This window comes from Mirounga angustirostris, unplaced genomic scaffold (genome assembly GCF_029215605.1).
Source record: "Mirounga angustirostris isolate CCGP_5_RB_7025 unplaced genomic scaffold, mMirAng1.0.hap1 SCAF_9, whole genome shotgun sequence".
NCBI lineage: Eukaryota > Metazoa > Chordata > Mammalia > Carnivora > Phocidae > Mirounga > Mirounga angustirostris.
Window position 1 is genome coordinate 104297880 of NW_026991717.1, and position 15987 is coordinate 104313866.

At 42.1% G+C, this 15987-nt stretch overlaps 1 protein-coding gene across 4 annotated transcripts in view; it reads left to right on the forward strand.

Moving 5' to 3' along the window:
- Positions 1 to 15987, forward strand: part of DAAM1 (dishevelled associated activator of morphogenesis 1) — a 164642-nt gene that overhangs the window by 127163 nt on the left and 21492 nt on the right. For all 4 annotated transcript variants that reach the window (XM_045900963.3, XM_054513734.2, XM_045900962.3 and 1 more), the window contains 2 exons: positions 5351 to 5457; positions 13787 to 13871. In XM_045900963.3, the coding sequence (XP_045756919.1) occupies positions 5351 to 5457; positions 13787 to 13871 (192 nt within the window). The remainder of the gene's footprint in view (positions 1 to 5350; positions 5458 to 13786; positions 13872 to 15987) is intronic.

A 15987-nucleotide genomic window follows, 5' to 3' on the forward strand; every position in this document is an offset into this window, starting at 1 on the left:
TGGCTCAGCTTAATTGAAGTATGTTTCCCCTCTTGCTGCAAGAATTTGAGATGAGATTTTTAAACCACAGATATATTTCCCAAATGAAGGTAATTGGAGCCATTTTATTGAGTTTATTGAATGTCAAGAGACAAAAGAAAAATACAAAGATGCAGACATTCTAGTAGGAATATGTAGGACAGAGTAAAGGAAATGGGGTGCCTGTCATTGAGTGTTCCCTAGTCTCCTATCTAATGGCAGTGTCTAAGACCCGTGCATTTTCATTTTAATCTTGGCAATGCACTATGTAATTATCATCACACTTGAACTGCTCTCTTTTCCACTCCCAAATGAATACTGGGAGCCTATTTTTTTCTATGGTATCTCCTCTTTCTTCCCTCCAGTTATAAAACCCTGGTCAGATTGTCTGAACTTCAGCCAGTTTGAACAAGTTAGTATCTCAGAGAAGCAGAACACATGAATACCATTACCTGCATGCCTGTAACAAGAACACTACACAGAGTAAGATTTTGAACAAAATCTCAGGTATGAGATTAATATAATTTAGGTGAACTCTGGTTAATGATATTTAGGAGAGATTTTAATAAAATATGTACACATACACAACATATGCCCAATTGATCTGAGAAATATTTTATCATTAAAATCAAAGCAGATTATTTATAATGTCCACTTTGTATATGAAATACTTCAAAGGTTGCAAATGTATTAAACTGTTACACAGGCTTATAATGCAACTTGCAGTATAAAAGCAAAGAGGACGACAATCTGCAAACAACCATAATATAGACTAAAAAAGGATGATATTAAGTATCTACTACATTTTTGGTGCCGAGTCTGAAATGCACAGTCTCAATCTCATCAACCCCAAAATTTGGTTCTCAAGGCGCTCTTATACTTACTTTTTATTTAACCCTCACACCAGCTCTATGAGGTATTATTCCTATCTCATCAATAATAGAAATATGGCTTAGCATATACTCAGTGTCTGAACAGGTGGCACAGCCAGGTTACAAAGTGGTGTAAATTTTCAGTTTCACTTTGTTCTGATGCCTGGTCTTGTTCATGATGAAAATCAGGCTTTGTAAAGGATTTTCTGTAATCCCAATTTTAAGAATAAGACCATTTCTATTCAGGATTTTTTTTTCCAGTGTGGCTAGCAAAGGTGTACAGAGCTGATTATGTAAGCTTATGTGCCACATGAAATGGAATTTAATAGTGTGCAGTTATTCCCCTGCTTACATTCCAGAAGTTCATTTGCAAGTCAATTATCTCAGAACCTCTCTTTCTCGTTGAAACTATATTATGCGTGATTTCCAGGCCAACCACAAAAGACTTAATACATAATGTGCATTGCATAGTAGTACTATTTCAGATAGAGTTAAACAATATTCATTTTGGTTTTGTGGGAAATTTTCATGTTGAGATGTTATAAATTCATTCTCCCTATCCATGCAGTTGGGTAGAGGAAAATGAATTTCCTATATACCTAAGGGGAGTCATATCTTTGTAGCAATAAATTAACAGCTCATATCTCCATTTCTTCTCCCAGTTCTTTGCCTGAGGACACTCCTTCTTTATCAGCATATAGTATAACATTTGAAAGCCTCTCAGCTCTGATTTAGGGAACAAAGGATAACTGTTATCCCAAGCTCCAGAATCTGACCTCTCCTGCTAATATGTAAAAGACAAGTCATTCTTGGGCTCCCATTTGGAACATTCAATTCTATCTTCTGATTTTTTTTTTTATATAAATGGTCAAAGAATTTTTTTTTTCTTATTCTTTTTACATTTTCATTATTCTGTAGATCTAGATTTCACATTGAAAAATTATGAATTAGGATATTTTCAATAATCTTGGCCCTTAGCCATGGCACATGAAGAAAGAAGAGAAACTTATGAATGATGGTTTTTCTTAAACCAAGTATAAGGTAGAGGTTCTGTAATTGACTCCATGGTAAGAGTTAATTAAAGGCAGGGTTTTGTATAAATAGTATGTATTTATATGAATAGTATGCATTTTTCTAGAGAGGGATCCCTAGCTTTTATCAGATTTACAAAGGGACCTCAACCTCAAAAAGATTAAGAACCATTCAGGTAAGGATTATTATTATCTGTGAAGTGTTATCATTATGTCATTCCAGAACCTTATCTCTAAGAATCTATCATCACTGGTTCCTGAAAATGCAAGTCCCAACTTTCTATTTACCAAAGCCCTACATCAAAAATCATCTGAAAGAATCAGACATCCTGTTAGGTAGAACCAAATATAGGTGATCCTGCATTGTTTGGCCCAAGCCAATTAGTGAATAATTTAAAGTTTCAAAAAGAATGATAACTTATTGGAAAGAGACCTGGGGAAGCATCATTATTTTTAACATACCCCCTCTAATAAGCTTTGTGATTTCATTTAAAATGTGTTGGTTAAAGGGCCCCTAAAGAAGGGAAATCTCAAGGCTAACAATTAACTAAAGTCTCCCATGGCGTTCCTCATCCTCACCTCTGGAAAGATAGGATATAATACTTAGCTTTTAACTGTTACACTTAATTGCTGCTGCTGGTAACAAATGGGAGATCTTGACCAGCTGTGAAAAAGAGAGCAATAGGAGAAAAAATGGGCTTGATCAACAGCTTGAAAGATAATTGTATTGTATGATAGCTTCCAAGTATTGAGCTCATAAATATGTGTCATGTACTCTACAAAATGCTTTACACGAATCATCGTGTTTTATCATCACAGTAATAATCTAGTTGTTAATTCCATTTTGCAGATAGTAAGACTGAGCTGCAAGCCTCACACCTAATAAATGATAGTTGCCTGATTCCATAGCCCACAACGGTAAAGGTCAGAAGTCTTAATTTTCTGACAGTGGGAACTTAACAGAGACTTAAGTTGCTAGAGAACTTCATAGAAGTTTCTTCTTTGAAAGCCAGACACTAAGAGCTGGATCTAAATTCAGCTAGCAACTTGTCTCTTTGAGAGAGAGAGAAGTTGGATAAGATGACTTCCTGGAATTCCCTTCCTGCCCTTGGAAAGAGACACTGCTTTCCGAGGGCAAGTGTCCTAAGGAGTTTCAGAGTAGAAAACCTGGTGGTTACAACCAGGACAAAAGAAAACCATGGCATCAGAGAAGAAGAAAGGTTTCTTGTGGTTATCCACTTATTTTTAAATGCCATTCTAGAGAAGCAATCCCTCCTTGTGTGGGTGGAGCAGAAGAGGGACACGTTTTGTTTCCTGCTGGAAATGATGTGGGACAGCTCATCTGTGTAAAATTGGCCTTAGCTGTGCAGCCGGGGCCAGTGAGGCCTTGAGGAATCTGCTGGGCAACTGCTGGTTGTGCAAGCCGTTGGCCTGGAAGCTGGGGTGTGTTTTGCACACCAAAGCTTTACTCATTCCAGCATGGCAGAAATATGTAAAGAAAGCTGTTAACTTTCTCTCAATGTGTCAGTTACTTCTTCCTCTTGCTCTTCTTCGCTCCAAGTCTTGTCTGGAGCATTTCAGGAGGAGGCTACTGACCTCGTGTGCTTGAACAACCCTGAGGCAGCTGGGACAGGGCCACGAAGGGGCTGCACACCACATGATCACTTACTGTCTCTTAATTGCACGGTCTTTTTCCTCATACCTACCCCCAGTGCCACCAGGCATTGTTTGGACTCTTGGGATATTGAGGGTTAATATTACTGACGTATATTGTTGAATTTGTCTGGTGTATTTTCTTAATCCTTCCTTATGGCACAAGAAGACAGGAGATTATTTCAACCCAAAACAAAAAAAAGCATATTTTGCTAGTAGACATGACCATGGGAGAAGTTTCCCCAAGTTGGTGGAATTGATGGATATTTTCTGCTTCAAGTGAAAATCATCATGTTGAATAAATGGAGCCCATTTCTCTTTCAAAGAGAATTTGTTCCTTTCCCAGCTTGGGTCTTTCTGGAGTATCCTAAGTCCTTTCTTCTTTGAATTTGATTTGCCCCCATTGAAAATTGTGTACAGCACATGTTTTCTCTCTTTCCCCAGAATGCTTAGTTCCATGCTCTTCATTGTATCTTCAGCCAGCCTCCCCCATCTTCATCAACTCTCATTGCTGGTCCTTGGGGCATAAATCCTCTCTTACCCTGTGTCACTGATTTCCTTGACTGCTTTGACTTTCTCCCACTTGTTGCTGTGATTTCTGAACTGCATGTGTCTGATTTGCCTTTTCCATGCCTCTGCCATGGCTGTAGGATTTCTTTGTGAACAGTAACTCCAAGCAGGTAAGTAAGCAACCACCTAAACCTTGCTTACTATAACTTCTTGGCTCACTATAAGCTCAGAATGTCTTGGTTATCCAATTTTTTTTCAGATAGTATAACGCAGGGCTTAGGTAATTCCGCATTGGGTTTCAATCCTTAACTGATATTTAGAGGTCTGCCTGAAATCTCAGCCTGACAGGAGACAGTTGAAGTTTGATCACATGGTGCCTCTTACTATAAACTCCATATTGTCTTTGTTTAACTAAACTGTTACACAGTTCCAGAGCTCTTTGGTTTTCTTACATTTTAAAAATGCCACGATCCATTTTTAAAATTGATTCTGACCTCTAATAAAATTAAACTTTCTATTTATCAAGTTAGTCTGTATTTTTCACCTTGATGCCCAGTTTACTCAAATAGTAATTGGGTTTTTTTGCCTCTTCCACCATAAATTATTACTGGCCATCATTGCTTACAGCTTTTCGTACAGCAGCAGCAGAGTATGCAAAGTAGTGTTTTGTTGTTAATTCAAGTAATTTAACTAATGCCTTGAACTGCCCCCTGTCTGTTATGCATCAGACTCCAGGGTGATGAAAGGTACCATCTAGGCTTGGGAGCTTCCTGTTGCACATGAGGACGTTTGGGAGGCTTTATTGTTCAGCTTTTTGAGTGGTCAGGATGCAAATGGTTCTGGAGTGAATGGGCCCTGCAAATGGCCGGGACTAGCAATGGCAAGCCTCAGCCGAGCTTGATTCATAGTGACAGTTCTTCTGTCTGCTATCCATAGGGATTTGGGAGACAAAAGGAGTGCACCACTCACTGATAATTTATGCACGCTTAGCATCTTCAACTTAGAGATGCACTTTGTTCTTCCAAAACTGCTTTTTCAAATGTGGGTGGTCAGCTTTTCTTACTATTTCCCTTTGTCAACTCGATTTTAGCCTTTCGTTTCAACTCCACCACTTCCCTGTGCTCCCTCCCTCACCATCTCCGCTTCGCCTGTGTGCGTGTGTGTGTGTGTGTGTGTGTGTGTAAACAAAATACAAAGGAAAAGTGTGTATCTGAAGTTGGAATGTCCCTGTTTGACTTTGATGGATTTCTTTCATGCTCTTTATAGAAAGAAGCAGATGCCATTGATGACACACTGAGTTCCAAACTTAAAGTCAAAGAACTTTCAGTGATTGATGGTCGGAGAGCTCAGAATTGCAACATCCTTCTGTCGAGGTATTGTTGGTGTTGAATAAACATTTCTGGTAGGACCAGCTTTCCTCTCCTGTGGCTCCAAACCACATGTTTGTACTTATTCTTTTAACTAGACTCTGCTGAGATTCCGTTCTTTGGATTCTCTTCTGTCTAAGGTGAGGAGAACTCGTGGCCCTCACTTTCCCTGTGTGGAATGCATCAGAGCTGGATGCTTCCTTTCTCAGGGTTTAATTTCCACAGACTCCAGAAGTTAAAGAGCAGAACATCCCAAATCAGTGTTTTGTTTATTTTCCAGAGAGCCTGTAAAATGGACTTTACCTTTATTTATATTTCCTGGCTTTAGAGATATTTTGATTGTTGAGTAACACTGTCCCAGAATCCGCAACAACGATGACAGCTCTTTGTTTCATTTTGCTTTTCTGTGTCACCTTTTTATACTTCAAGTTTCTGATTTCATGCTCTTTTTGAACATTTTTGTGACTAAAGAGATACGTAAATCTCAAACCCCAGTGAAATGCTAATTTATTCATTTCAGCCCTGTTCAGAAATCTTTCTCATAATTAACGAACCATCACGGCCTTGGAACTTGAAAAGAAGAAAGGAAATTTGGGAGGCTGGAATCTGCTTGTAGCTTCAGGCACTGTGTCAGGTCATCCTGGGCATTTCAAGTAGCTTTTCTGTATCTAATTTCTTCTTTTCTCTAGAAGGGACTTTTCTGTCAGGCAAAGATACTTAACGCTTATGAGGTGAATGAAGATCCTGAATTTGGGGGCATTAAGTATATGTCGCATTGGTCACGTTCTGGAAAGAATGTTGTATATGTATTAAAGCTGGTGTAAGGTGGCTTCGCTTTCAGGGAGAGTAAAGAGGGAAGGTGGCAGTCTTTATTTTTTATTTATTCAGAGAGCGCAAGCAGGGGGAGGCGCAGAGGAAGAGGGAAAGAGAGAATCTCAAGCAGACTCTCTGCTGAGCGCAGAGCCTGACGTGGGGCTCGATCTCACGACCCTGAGTTCATGACCTGAGCTGCAGTCAAGAGTCAGACATAACCGACTGAGCCACCCAGGCACCCCGGCGGTCTTTATTTTTTAGATGGTCTTACAGTGAGTTTCTTTTAACACAAAGCACTGCTGCTTGGTTTACAGCATGGAGCTTGATTATTAGCCAGATATATATGACTTTAGGGAGCAAGTGTTTCTTTTAGTAAAAGAGAAACTGAAGCTTAGTGAGATCCCTGAGTTTTAATACAACCAGTAAGGTAACATGAACCATCCTGTTAGCATTTCTTTTTTTTTTTTTAAAGATTTTATTTATTTGACAGAGACACAACGAAGAGAGGGAATACAAGCAGGGGGAGTGGGAGAGGGAGAAGCAGGCTTCCCGCCGAGCAGGGAGCCTGATGCAGGGCCCCATCCCAGGTTAGCATTTCATTTGTGCCTCTGGCTGGAAGCTGTGTAAATGGCCAGGCCCTCTACTTAGCCGCAGTTTTTCTCCCTGAACACATGCTCAGGAAGATACTAATGAAAAATCTGAAGGTCTCCTTATTTTTATCTTCAATGGTATGTACAGTTCGTTTTGTTATAATTTCTTTTTACAAGTCACATTCTTAATAGTGACATTAAATGAAAATTTGGGGAAAGTTTTTTTTTCCCCCTAAAGCCTGGAATTTCTGCCTATATTTTCTGCTTTTGCAGTCTAGAGGAACACTTTTAAACAGCTTAACAAAGGGAGCTATCACTCTGAATTTCTATAGTACTTAAGTGCTCGTCGCAGTAAAATCTGTGACCCAGTTCCTCATAGACAGATTATTCTCAGCATGAGATGTCAGTGAGGATAATAATACTAACACTAGTTATAGATAAGGTTACAACTCTTTCTGGCAAATTTCCCATCTCATTATTGAAGGAATTATTTCCAATTTGTAGTGTGCCAATTTCCTTGTTACCTCAGAAGTGTCAGAGCCTAAGGTGACTTAGAACTTGTGTGTATCTAAACTCTCTCTGGAAGATAATTTTGAGAAATTGCCTTGTATCTGTTAAATTATCTATTAAAATCCAATTTAACAAATGAGTGTTACTATAATGAGCATAATTAAAAAGTGTATTGTACATAACAAGGTAATTTTAAGTCCCAGTTGACCTTATAGCGATTAGACCTTACGGATCGGGTTCTAAAACCATCTTTCCCACAGAGGATTCAGCCCTACATGCTTTTCTGCTCCATGATCAATGGGTTTACTCCTGTCAGGAAAGCACAGAACTGACTTGTAATATGCTATGTGGTAAAGGTAATAGAAATAAAGCAGATTTCATTTTTTTGTTTGTTTGTTTGTTTTTTAAAGATTTTATTTATTTATTTGAGAGAGAGAATGAGAGAGAGAGAGCATGAGATGGGGGAGGGTCAGAGGGAGAAGCAGACCCCCCGCTGAGCAGGGAGCCCGACGCGGGACTCGATCCCGGGACTCCAGGATCATGACCTGAGCCGAAGGCAGTCGCCCAACCAACTGAGCCACCCAGGCACCCCGAAGCAGATTTAGTTTTAATTTGGGTTATATTTAGTTGTTTAACCAGTCAGCAGTTCACCTTGCTTTCATTCCCCTCTCTTCGTTGGCAATGCGTTACTACACACAAAAGGAGCTAGGGGCTAGAAGGAAGAAAGAAATCTATGGAAGTGTGTGCGATGCTTTTTTCTTAGAGTTACCACTTGGGAGCATTTATTTTCCTGGCACTAGGCAGGGTGCCACAGAGTGGACTGTGACTTTGAAAGTTCATGGCTCACTGGAGAAGAGAAACGACAGGCACGGTGGCTTGGGAACAGCTCAGGCCTAGGCTGATCTGACCAGAAGGAGCCAGGAGCTCAGCCAAGTGAGAAGGACACTGACGGAGCTCACCAGAGAAAGGGGGCCTCAAAGAGTGATAACAGTTACAGGGTGGGAGCGGGGGGGCGAGGGGGGAGGCAGTTCCAAAGAGGGGCACCACAGAAGCCAAGGCACCCGACAGGTCAGCGCACAGCTGATGAGAGCCCTGCGATTGTAGCGATCATCAGTCATAAAGAATGAGACTGAGCAAGAGAGCCCGGGACCCATGCCTGGTGCCTTGGTGAGGGCATTGCTGAGCCAGGGTCAAGTCGTGCCCTCCTCATCTGTAGAAGGGAGATGGGCAGAGGACTGGCCTTGCGGCGGGCTCTCGGTGTGGGAATGTTAGACCTGGTGCGTGTGAAGCAGTTGCTGCCGGGACCCGCATGCGGTCGCTGCTCAGTCAGTGGCCTGTGATCCCATGGGATCAGGAATTGGTGCAAGTTGTTTTAATAAGGTCTGAAGTCTGCTCTCTAGGTTTTGCAGGAGAGGTTGGAAGGGGTCGAGAGCTGGCCGCGAGAGCAGCCACTAGATAGGAGGCCCTTATGTCCAGGTGAGACCTGACGAGAGACAGAATTGAAAGAGACACGACCCTCAGTAGGACTTGGACACCGGTGTTGTGCATGGGGACAATGAATAGGAGTGTTTCCAAGTGGATGTCAAGATTTCCTTCCTTTCCACACTTACTGTCTTTCTTCTTTTCTACGTATTTCATTCCCCGAGACTGGCGACCCTGTCTGTTTCTTACCTTGCTGACGAGGAGTTTAATTCCCAGCAACACCGTGTTCTCCCCATATTCTACCACAGTATAAGCCTGTGATGTATTCCATGGGGAATATTTTAATGAGCACATATGTGTGCAGCGTTTGGTTATCCCTAAAAGCTGGCCCTTACCTCCCACACTGAAGAAGTTAGTGGACCCTTTGGTTAGAGCACCTGCCACAGCCCTGCCCAGAGCAGAGAAGGGAGTCAGAAGGAAGCCCCTCCTGTCCCACAGGCAAAGTGGGGGAGGGACATGCGGGCCCTATACATGGAACTCGCCGCCTGAGTGGCCAGGATCACTTGCAGCTCCCAGGAAGAGACTGCCTGGAAGGTGTGAGTTTGAAACAAAAGCTCCAGGCCACGAGGGACCCTGCCTGTCACAGACTTGCGAGTGGAATGGACATGATGTTCCTCAAACTAAGAACCCCTGCCTCAGGCTGCAGGCGGAGCGAGCAACAACTTACTGGGTATAGGCAGGCGGCATGTGGCAATTTTTTTTTTTAAGATTTTATTTATTTATTTATTTGAGAGAGAGAATGAGAGAGCGAGCATGAGATGGGGGAGAGTCAGAGGGAGAAGCAGACCCCCCGCTAAGCAGGGAGCCCGATGCGGGACTCGATCCCGGGACTCCAGGATCATGACCTGAGCCGAAGGCAGTCGCTTAACCAACTGAGCCACCCAGGCACCCCGGCATGTGGCAATTTAAAATTCACTCTGCTTTATTCCCTAAAACAGACCTCTCCCTTCCCCCCCCCAAAAAAAAAGAAATGTGGAAGCTGGTTTATACTGCAAAATGAACCCACCTAAAATACACTTTTATGAAGTGTGGTGTCGTTCTTGTTTTCCAGATGCTCACTTAACATGGCAGCCGGGGTGCAGTAAACCACACAAAGCTACTTTAAAGTGGGGAGATTTGGCTTACATCCACCGAAGCAGACCTAAGGCTGATCGAGCCATCCATCCCTAACTTATTTTAATTATGCCTGAATGTTCCAATTCTCTTGGCAAATTTTTGAAATACCTGAGTGGAGCAAGGTAGACTTAAATACTGTTTTTAAATGGCCGGTTTGTTTCCTGCCTTGTAAAGAAAGTTGAGGTGGATGTCTCAAAAGTTGCCATCCTGCCAAGCTTTAACAGCAATTAAAACGTTAGAATTGGTAGAGTCCTTAAATTACAGAGATTAGCAACTCATTCTGTGGATGACAGATGATATTAAGAACCCGGCAACCTACAGAACCATCCCAGAGGGCGGAGTCCCCTTCTCCTCTTTCCCCGGGGGTACAGTTTCTTTGTCTGCTCCAACAGGCCACATGCAAAGCAGTATGTTGACAGGTAGATTTTCTTAAGTACTATCCATTAAAGTCCCGAGTCTCTTTGTGGGACACATAAAGAGAAACCAAAATTGTTATGAATTAGAGCCAGTGTGTAGTCCAGACAGCCTCTGGGGGTTGAGAAGCATAAATATATACAATTTCAAAAGCAAGAATTTCTGCACTCCATATGGGGAGCTAATGAAATGCAAATCTGATACTTCGAGTATTGTTCTCACTCCGATTTTCAACTCCTTTTAAATGCAAAACAGAAGGACTCAGCAGAACCACACGTAAAGTAGTTTCTTCGGCTCAGTGTGAAAAGGACACGGAACTAATTTATTTTTTTCTGACAAGTGGAGCTTTTCTCAGGACGACTCTGGATGTTTCCACAGCCAGTTGGTTTTCATTAGTGGCAGTTTCAACCTTCCTTAATGTTCCTCTTCCTTGGCCTTGCATGGCTGAACTGCGGTAGTTGCTCTAACTGCCTCAAAGCCTTCCGTGTCCTGGAATTGAGGGCTACCCAGAGCCTGTTCAGTGAAGCCAGGATACGGTTTTTATTCTATCATATGTCTTACCCATGCCAGTTCGGCTAAATTGTTCCCGTTAACTTGGGGGGTTTTCCATCATGATGTTCTGGTGAAAATGTTTGCGGGGTGATGATTGTCCCAAGAATGACTAAAATAGTCTGAAGTCTGTGCAGGTCCAGGGAATTAGGATGGCACCACACCTCCGACTAGGTGATAGAATGGGTCTCATTTTAGAACATGGGCAATTTTAGGGCACCTGGGTGGCTCAGTCAGTTACGCCTCTTAAGACTCTTGATCTCGGGCGCCTGGGTGGCTCAGTCGGTTAAGCGACTGCCTTCCGCTCAGGTCATGATCCCGGCGTCCCGGGATCGAGTCCCGCGTCGGGCTCCCTGCTCGGCGGGGGGTCTGCTTCTCCCTTTGACCATCTCCCCTCTCATGCTCTATCTCATTCTCTCTCTCAAATAAATAAAATCTTTAAAAAAAAAAAAAAGACTCTTGATCCCACAGTCGTGAGATCTAGCCCTGTATTGATCAACGCACATTCTCTCTCTCCCTAAAAAAAAAAAGGGCAATTTCACATATTGCCAGATGCTATGTTTGGATTTGAAAACATGAGATAAAAGAGAATGCTACTAGTACGATAAGATTCACGAATTTGTCTCTTCCCTTTCCTACTTATTGGCATATGAAAGAGCATTCAGTGTAACTAGCAAGATGGCTGGTTTAAACAAGATCATGTCAAAATCTAGAGAAAGGGACAAGCCAGAGTTGTCCAGAGCGGGGTGTGCATCGTCCCACTCTACTCCAGGGTTCTTTCCTCTTTCTGTGACCTTTGTGTCCACCCCTGCACTCAGGCTGCCCTCTCGTTTATCTGTGAGAACACAAGTGTTTCAGCTTATTATTTGATTCTCCCAAACACTATAACCACCTTTAAAATAAGAACCCTGTCTTCTAATTCTTGGTTAATACTCCTGGGCCTAATCGATGTTGTGTACAGAGAGGAAACTGGTGAAATGATGGGTGTGAGAGTGCTTTGGGAAGTGTTCGTGATAACCCTACTAAGCACGGTGTAACGATCACGTAATTGCCTGTGAATGTGTAGGTTACATTACGAAAGTCCTGCTGCGGCATGTCCCCGGTAGAGTAATACCTCTAGTTTAGTGAGCCTTATCCATGGCCAGGCAGGGTGCTGAATGCTTTACATGCAGTATTTCATTCTGTAGATGAGAAAACTAGGCTTAAGAAAACCTTCATCAAGGTCACACTGGCCCGGCATTGTCAGCCAGGACTGGGGCCCAGCCTGATGCCAAAGCCCCCGCCTTCAAATGTTCCCCGTGAAGGCTTGCTCTGTGTTTGTGTGTTTATGTCTTTATCTCTAGGCCTAAATGTGATTTTTTTTCTTGAAGATCATAGACTAGAACAGACCAAATAATGTTAATATGCCACTTTAGTGGTAGTTTAATAAGGAAGTAAGTTTTGTTTTTTTGTTTTTTTAAGTAAGTCTGGATCTAATGCTTACAAATAGAACAAAAGAGTGACTCTGTTGTTCTAGCTAATAATCTGATTAAGACTTTTCCCCCTGGTTAAGACTATTGGTTGTGTCTAATAAAAACACATTTTTACAAGTATGTTTTAATTTCATGCCTCTTTATAGCCCACACTTTGTTTTGCTGACACAAACAAGACATAAATCCTTATTTAAATTAGTAAATCATATAAATTTATGGTAAACAGAAAACAGATTTGTGGTTTTGCATAAATTCTTCCCTAAAAGATATTAACTAGATAAGCAGATTTGTAAAAGGAATTTGGGGTTAGGAATCAAGAGTTTCGTGTTTGGGGCACCTGGGTGGCTCAGTCATTAAGCGTCTGCCTTCGGCTCAGGTCATGATCCCAGGGTCCTGGGATCGAGTCCCACATCAGGCTCCCTGCTCCGCGGGGAACCCTGCTTCTCCCTCTCCCACTCCCCCTGCTTGTGTTTCCCCTCTCTCTGTCTCTCTCTGTCAAATAAATAAGTAAAATCTTAAAAAAAAAAAAAGAGTTTCGCGTTTGTGTTAGATACTGCCACTTTCCATATGTTTGACCTTGGGCAAATCAGTTAGCCATTCTGAGCCTCAGTTTCTCCTTCCATTAAAAAAAAAAAATGAGCATCACAGTTATTTTAAACCTCTAATGAAATTATGTATGTGAAAACTCCTCATGAAGTGCCTTATGCATTTTAGCCTGCATATTAACTATTGAACTTTTTAATGATAACAGATTTCCACCTATCTGAAAGCAAACTTTAAGCACTCCTAATGAATAATCAAGTTCAGAATTTAGTTTTTTGGGGCACTGGGTGGCTCAGTCGGTTAAGCATCCAACTCTTAATTTTGGCTCTGGTCATGATCTCAGGGTTGTGAGATCAGGCTCTGCGCTGGACGTGGAACCTGCTTGAAATTCTCTCTCCCTCTCCCTCTGTACCTCTGCTTGCGTGTGTACTCTCTCTCTCTCTCTCAAATAAATAAATAAATCTTAAAAATCTTAAAAAAAAAGAATTTAGTTTTTCTCGGTCATCTACAATTCATGGATACTATATATTAAAGAAATCAGTGTGTATCGGTGTTTTCCCTGTTTCTCATCCTCCAACCCCTTACTTAAGGAAACTAAACAATAGAACATAACAGCTTTGTTCTCTGTGTCAGCAGAGCATTACGGAGTCCTGAAAGAATGTTAAAGCAATTTAAAAATACTATTTTTAGGTGTGATATTGTCAGGAAATAAGCTTTCCTTAAGAGATTTTGAGAAAAACAGTTCTTGAAAATCAGCAGCTGAAGTAGCAGAAGGAATTATCTTGCATTAAATTTTAATACTCAAGCCAATATTGTTAACAACAAAATAAAATATTCTTTATCCAGGTTGAAACTGTCCAATGATGAAATCAAACGGGCAATTCTAACAATGGACGAGCAGGAAGATCTGCCCAAGGACATGTTGGAACAGGTGAGCTGCCAGACATATCTCAGAGCATAAGTGACAACTGGCTTTCAGCAGGGAGTGGGATATTGAGAAAATCTGGTTGTTGCTGGTGGATAATTTCCTCATCTCTGAACCAAAGTTGAATGTGGCTGTCTTAAGAGACTTTATTCTCTTGTTGCTCCTCAAAATGTTGGGTGAAAAAGAAGGTCACAAGTTTGTCAGATGCCTGGGACCCACAATGCCAGATTCGGTCCCTCGTACTGCAATTAAGTTATTAAGCCTTCATAGGTCATGCACAATCTATTAGCTTTAGGGAAGTCTGTTGGACAGGAATATGGAGCATCTCACTAGCACTATGAGATCACAGACTACTACATAAACTGATTCATTACTGAATCCTTAATATAGTTTGTGTCTTGGCTGTGACTCACCATTCCTACACCACAGGAGTTACTGTTAAACCCCCTAGCTCTATCATCTGCATCAAAATAATTCATATTAACCATGGCCAGACAAGCTGAATGGAGCGACCTAGCCTCTCTTCATGCAGTATTCCTGTAACACGTTCTGTGGAGCTGTTCCAACTCTGTTATGTGTTTCTCAGCAGCTTTGTTCAGTTGTCCCCTAAATGACAATGTTGTTGAACTAGCAGTTGGTTCAGGGATTATTACCTGTCTCTCGGTCTGGCCCTAAGTTTTTCTGTGCTTTGTGGAGATCATCTCCACTTTCTGAGACTGTTCTGTCTGCTTGTCTCATTGTCCTTGGTACAAAATCCTATTTTGCATGATTTTGGTTTAGAGGTCCACATCTGTTAGTGCCAAGTCCACTGAAGGCTGACTGTGGACCCCAGAGATCATGATGCCAGGCTGAACTTGAGGTCTCAGCTGTAGGCATGCTCAGCTCCCAGAAGCAGAGGAGGAGGCTGTTTTGTGTTGATAACTGTGATCTTGGGTGGCATGGCTGCTTATGCATTTTCCATAGTGTTCTCACTGCTGTCCGAAAAGGCCTCTGACAGAGAAGGGAGGAGTGATGTGTGCGGTGTCACCACACCCCAGTGCACCTGCCCCACCTAAAACCTGCAGCTGCAGTCGTCCTGGGGGAAACCCTCACACTTAGCGATGGAATAAGTTGTCATGCTGTCCTTTCTGAGGTTTGACTTCGTTACCAATAGTCCATGACACTGTATCCAAGCCTGTTAGGATACTTTGTGTACAAATAGTTTAAAAATAATTCCTAAACTGAAGATTAATTTTTTAGAGCATTTTACAGCTTCTCTGCATATCCTTCCCTCTCCGTCTGCAACTAGTCCTAACAAGGGTCTCTGCCCGGAAGTGTGGCCCAGACCCCCTATGCCCCTCTCCAGCCCCCAGCTGGCCCTGCACTCTGGTTGCCTGCATCAGAAGCTGCTCACACGGGAGGGAGGAACTATGCAGAAAGCTGCTTTGGTCCTTAGGCCTTCAGCCCCTGTTGACAAGGTCATATGTTTAAAATTCCACAAGATCTGTTTACTGTGAAATCGCATCCAGCAAAATTCCTCCTTGAGGGAAGGGATTTCAAGATCTTGCCAAAAGGGCTTACAGTGCAAAGAGAATGTACTTCAAATAAATACAAGTAAGAAAATCAATCTACTGAAGCAGAATCTGGGCAAGTGGGAAACTTTTGACCTGGTCTACCCTGATAATTCTGTGTGTCTTACTTTCTGGTCATCTACCATACTCTTTCTTTTCCTCCTTATTCTACTCTTCTTCCTCTGCTTCCTCTTCCTTCACACAGTACTTCTCCCAGACAAACTTGAAGCTAGCATCTCTTTACTCCTAGTTATGATTTGCATTTGAACCACATCATTCCCTCCTCTCCTGCTTTTAGCTGCTGAGCTCAGAACTCAGACGAGATTGATACCCTCCTCTTTCTTGGAATGCATACCTTTCTCCTCATTCCCAGGTGTTTGTCTAACTCTTCATTCCTCTTTTAAAACTATCCATACATAGTCTATCACTTGACTCTGCTTTGGGAAGGACTGAACCCTTAGCATGTGCCTCTCACAGTGTCCTAAACCAAAGAGAGCTAGTGATTGTGTTATCGTGAACAGGGGCCTATGGGCTTAGCACACACAAACCATTGTGTGTGTCTTGGGGGTAGG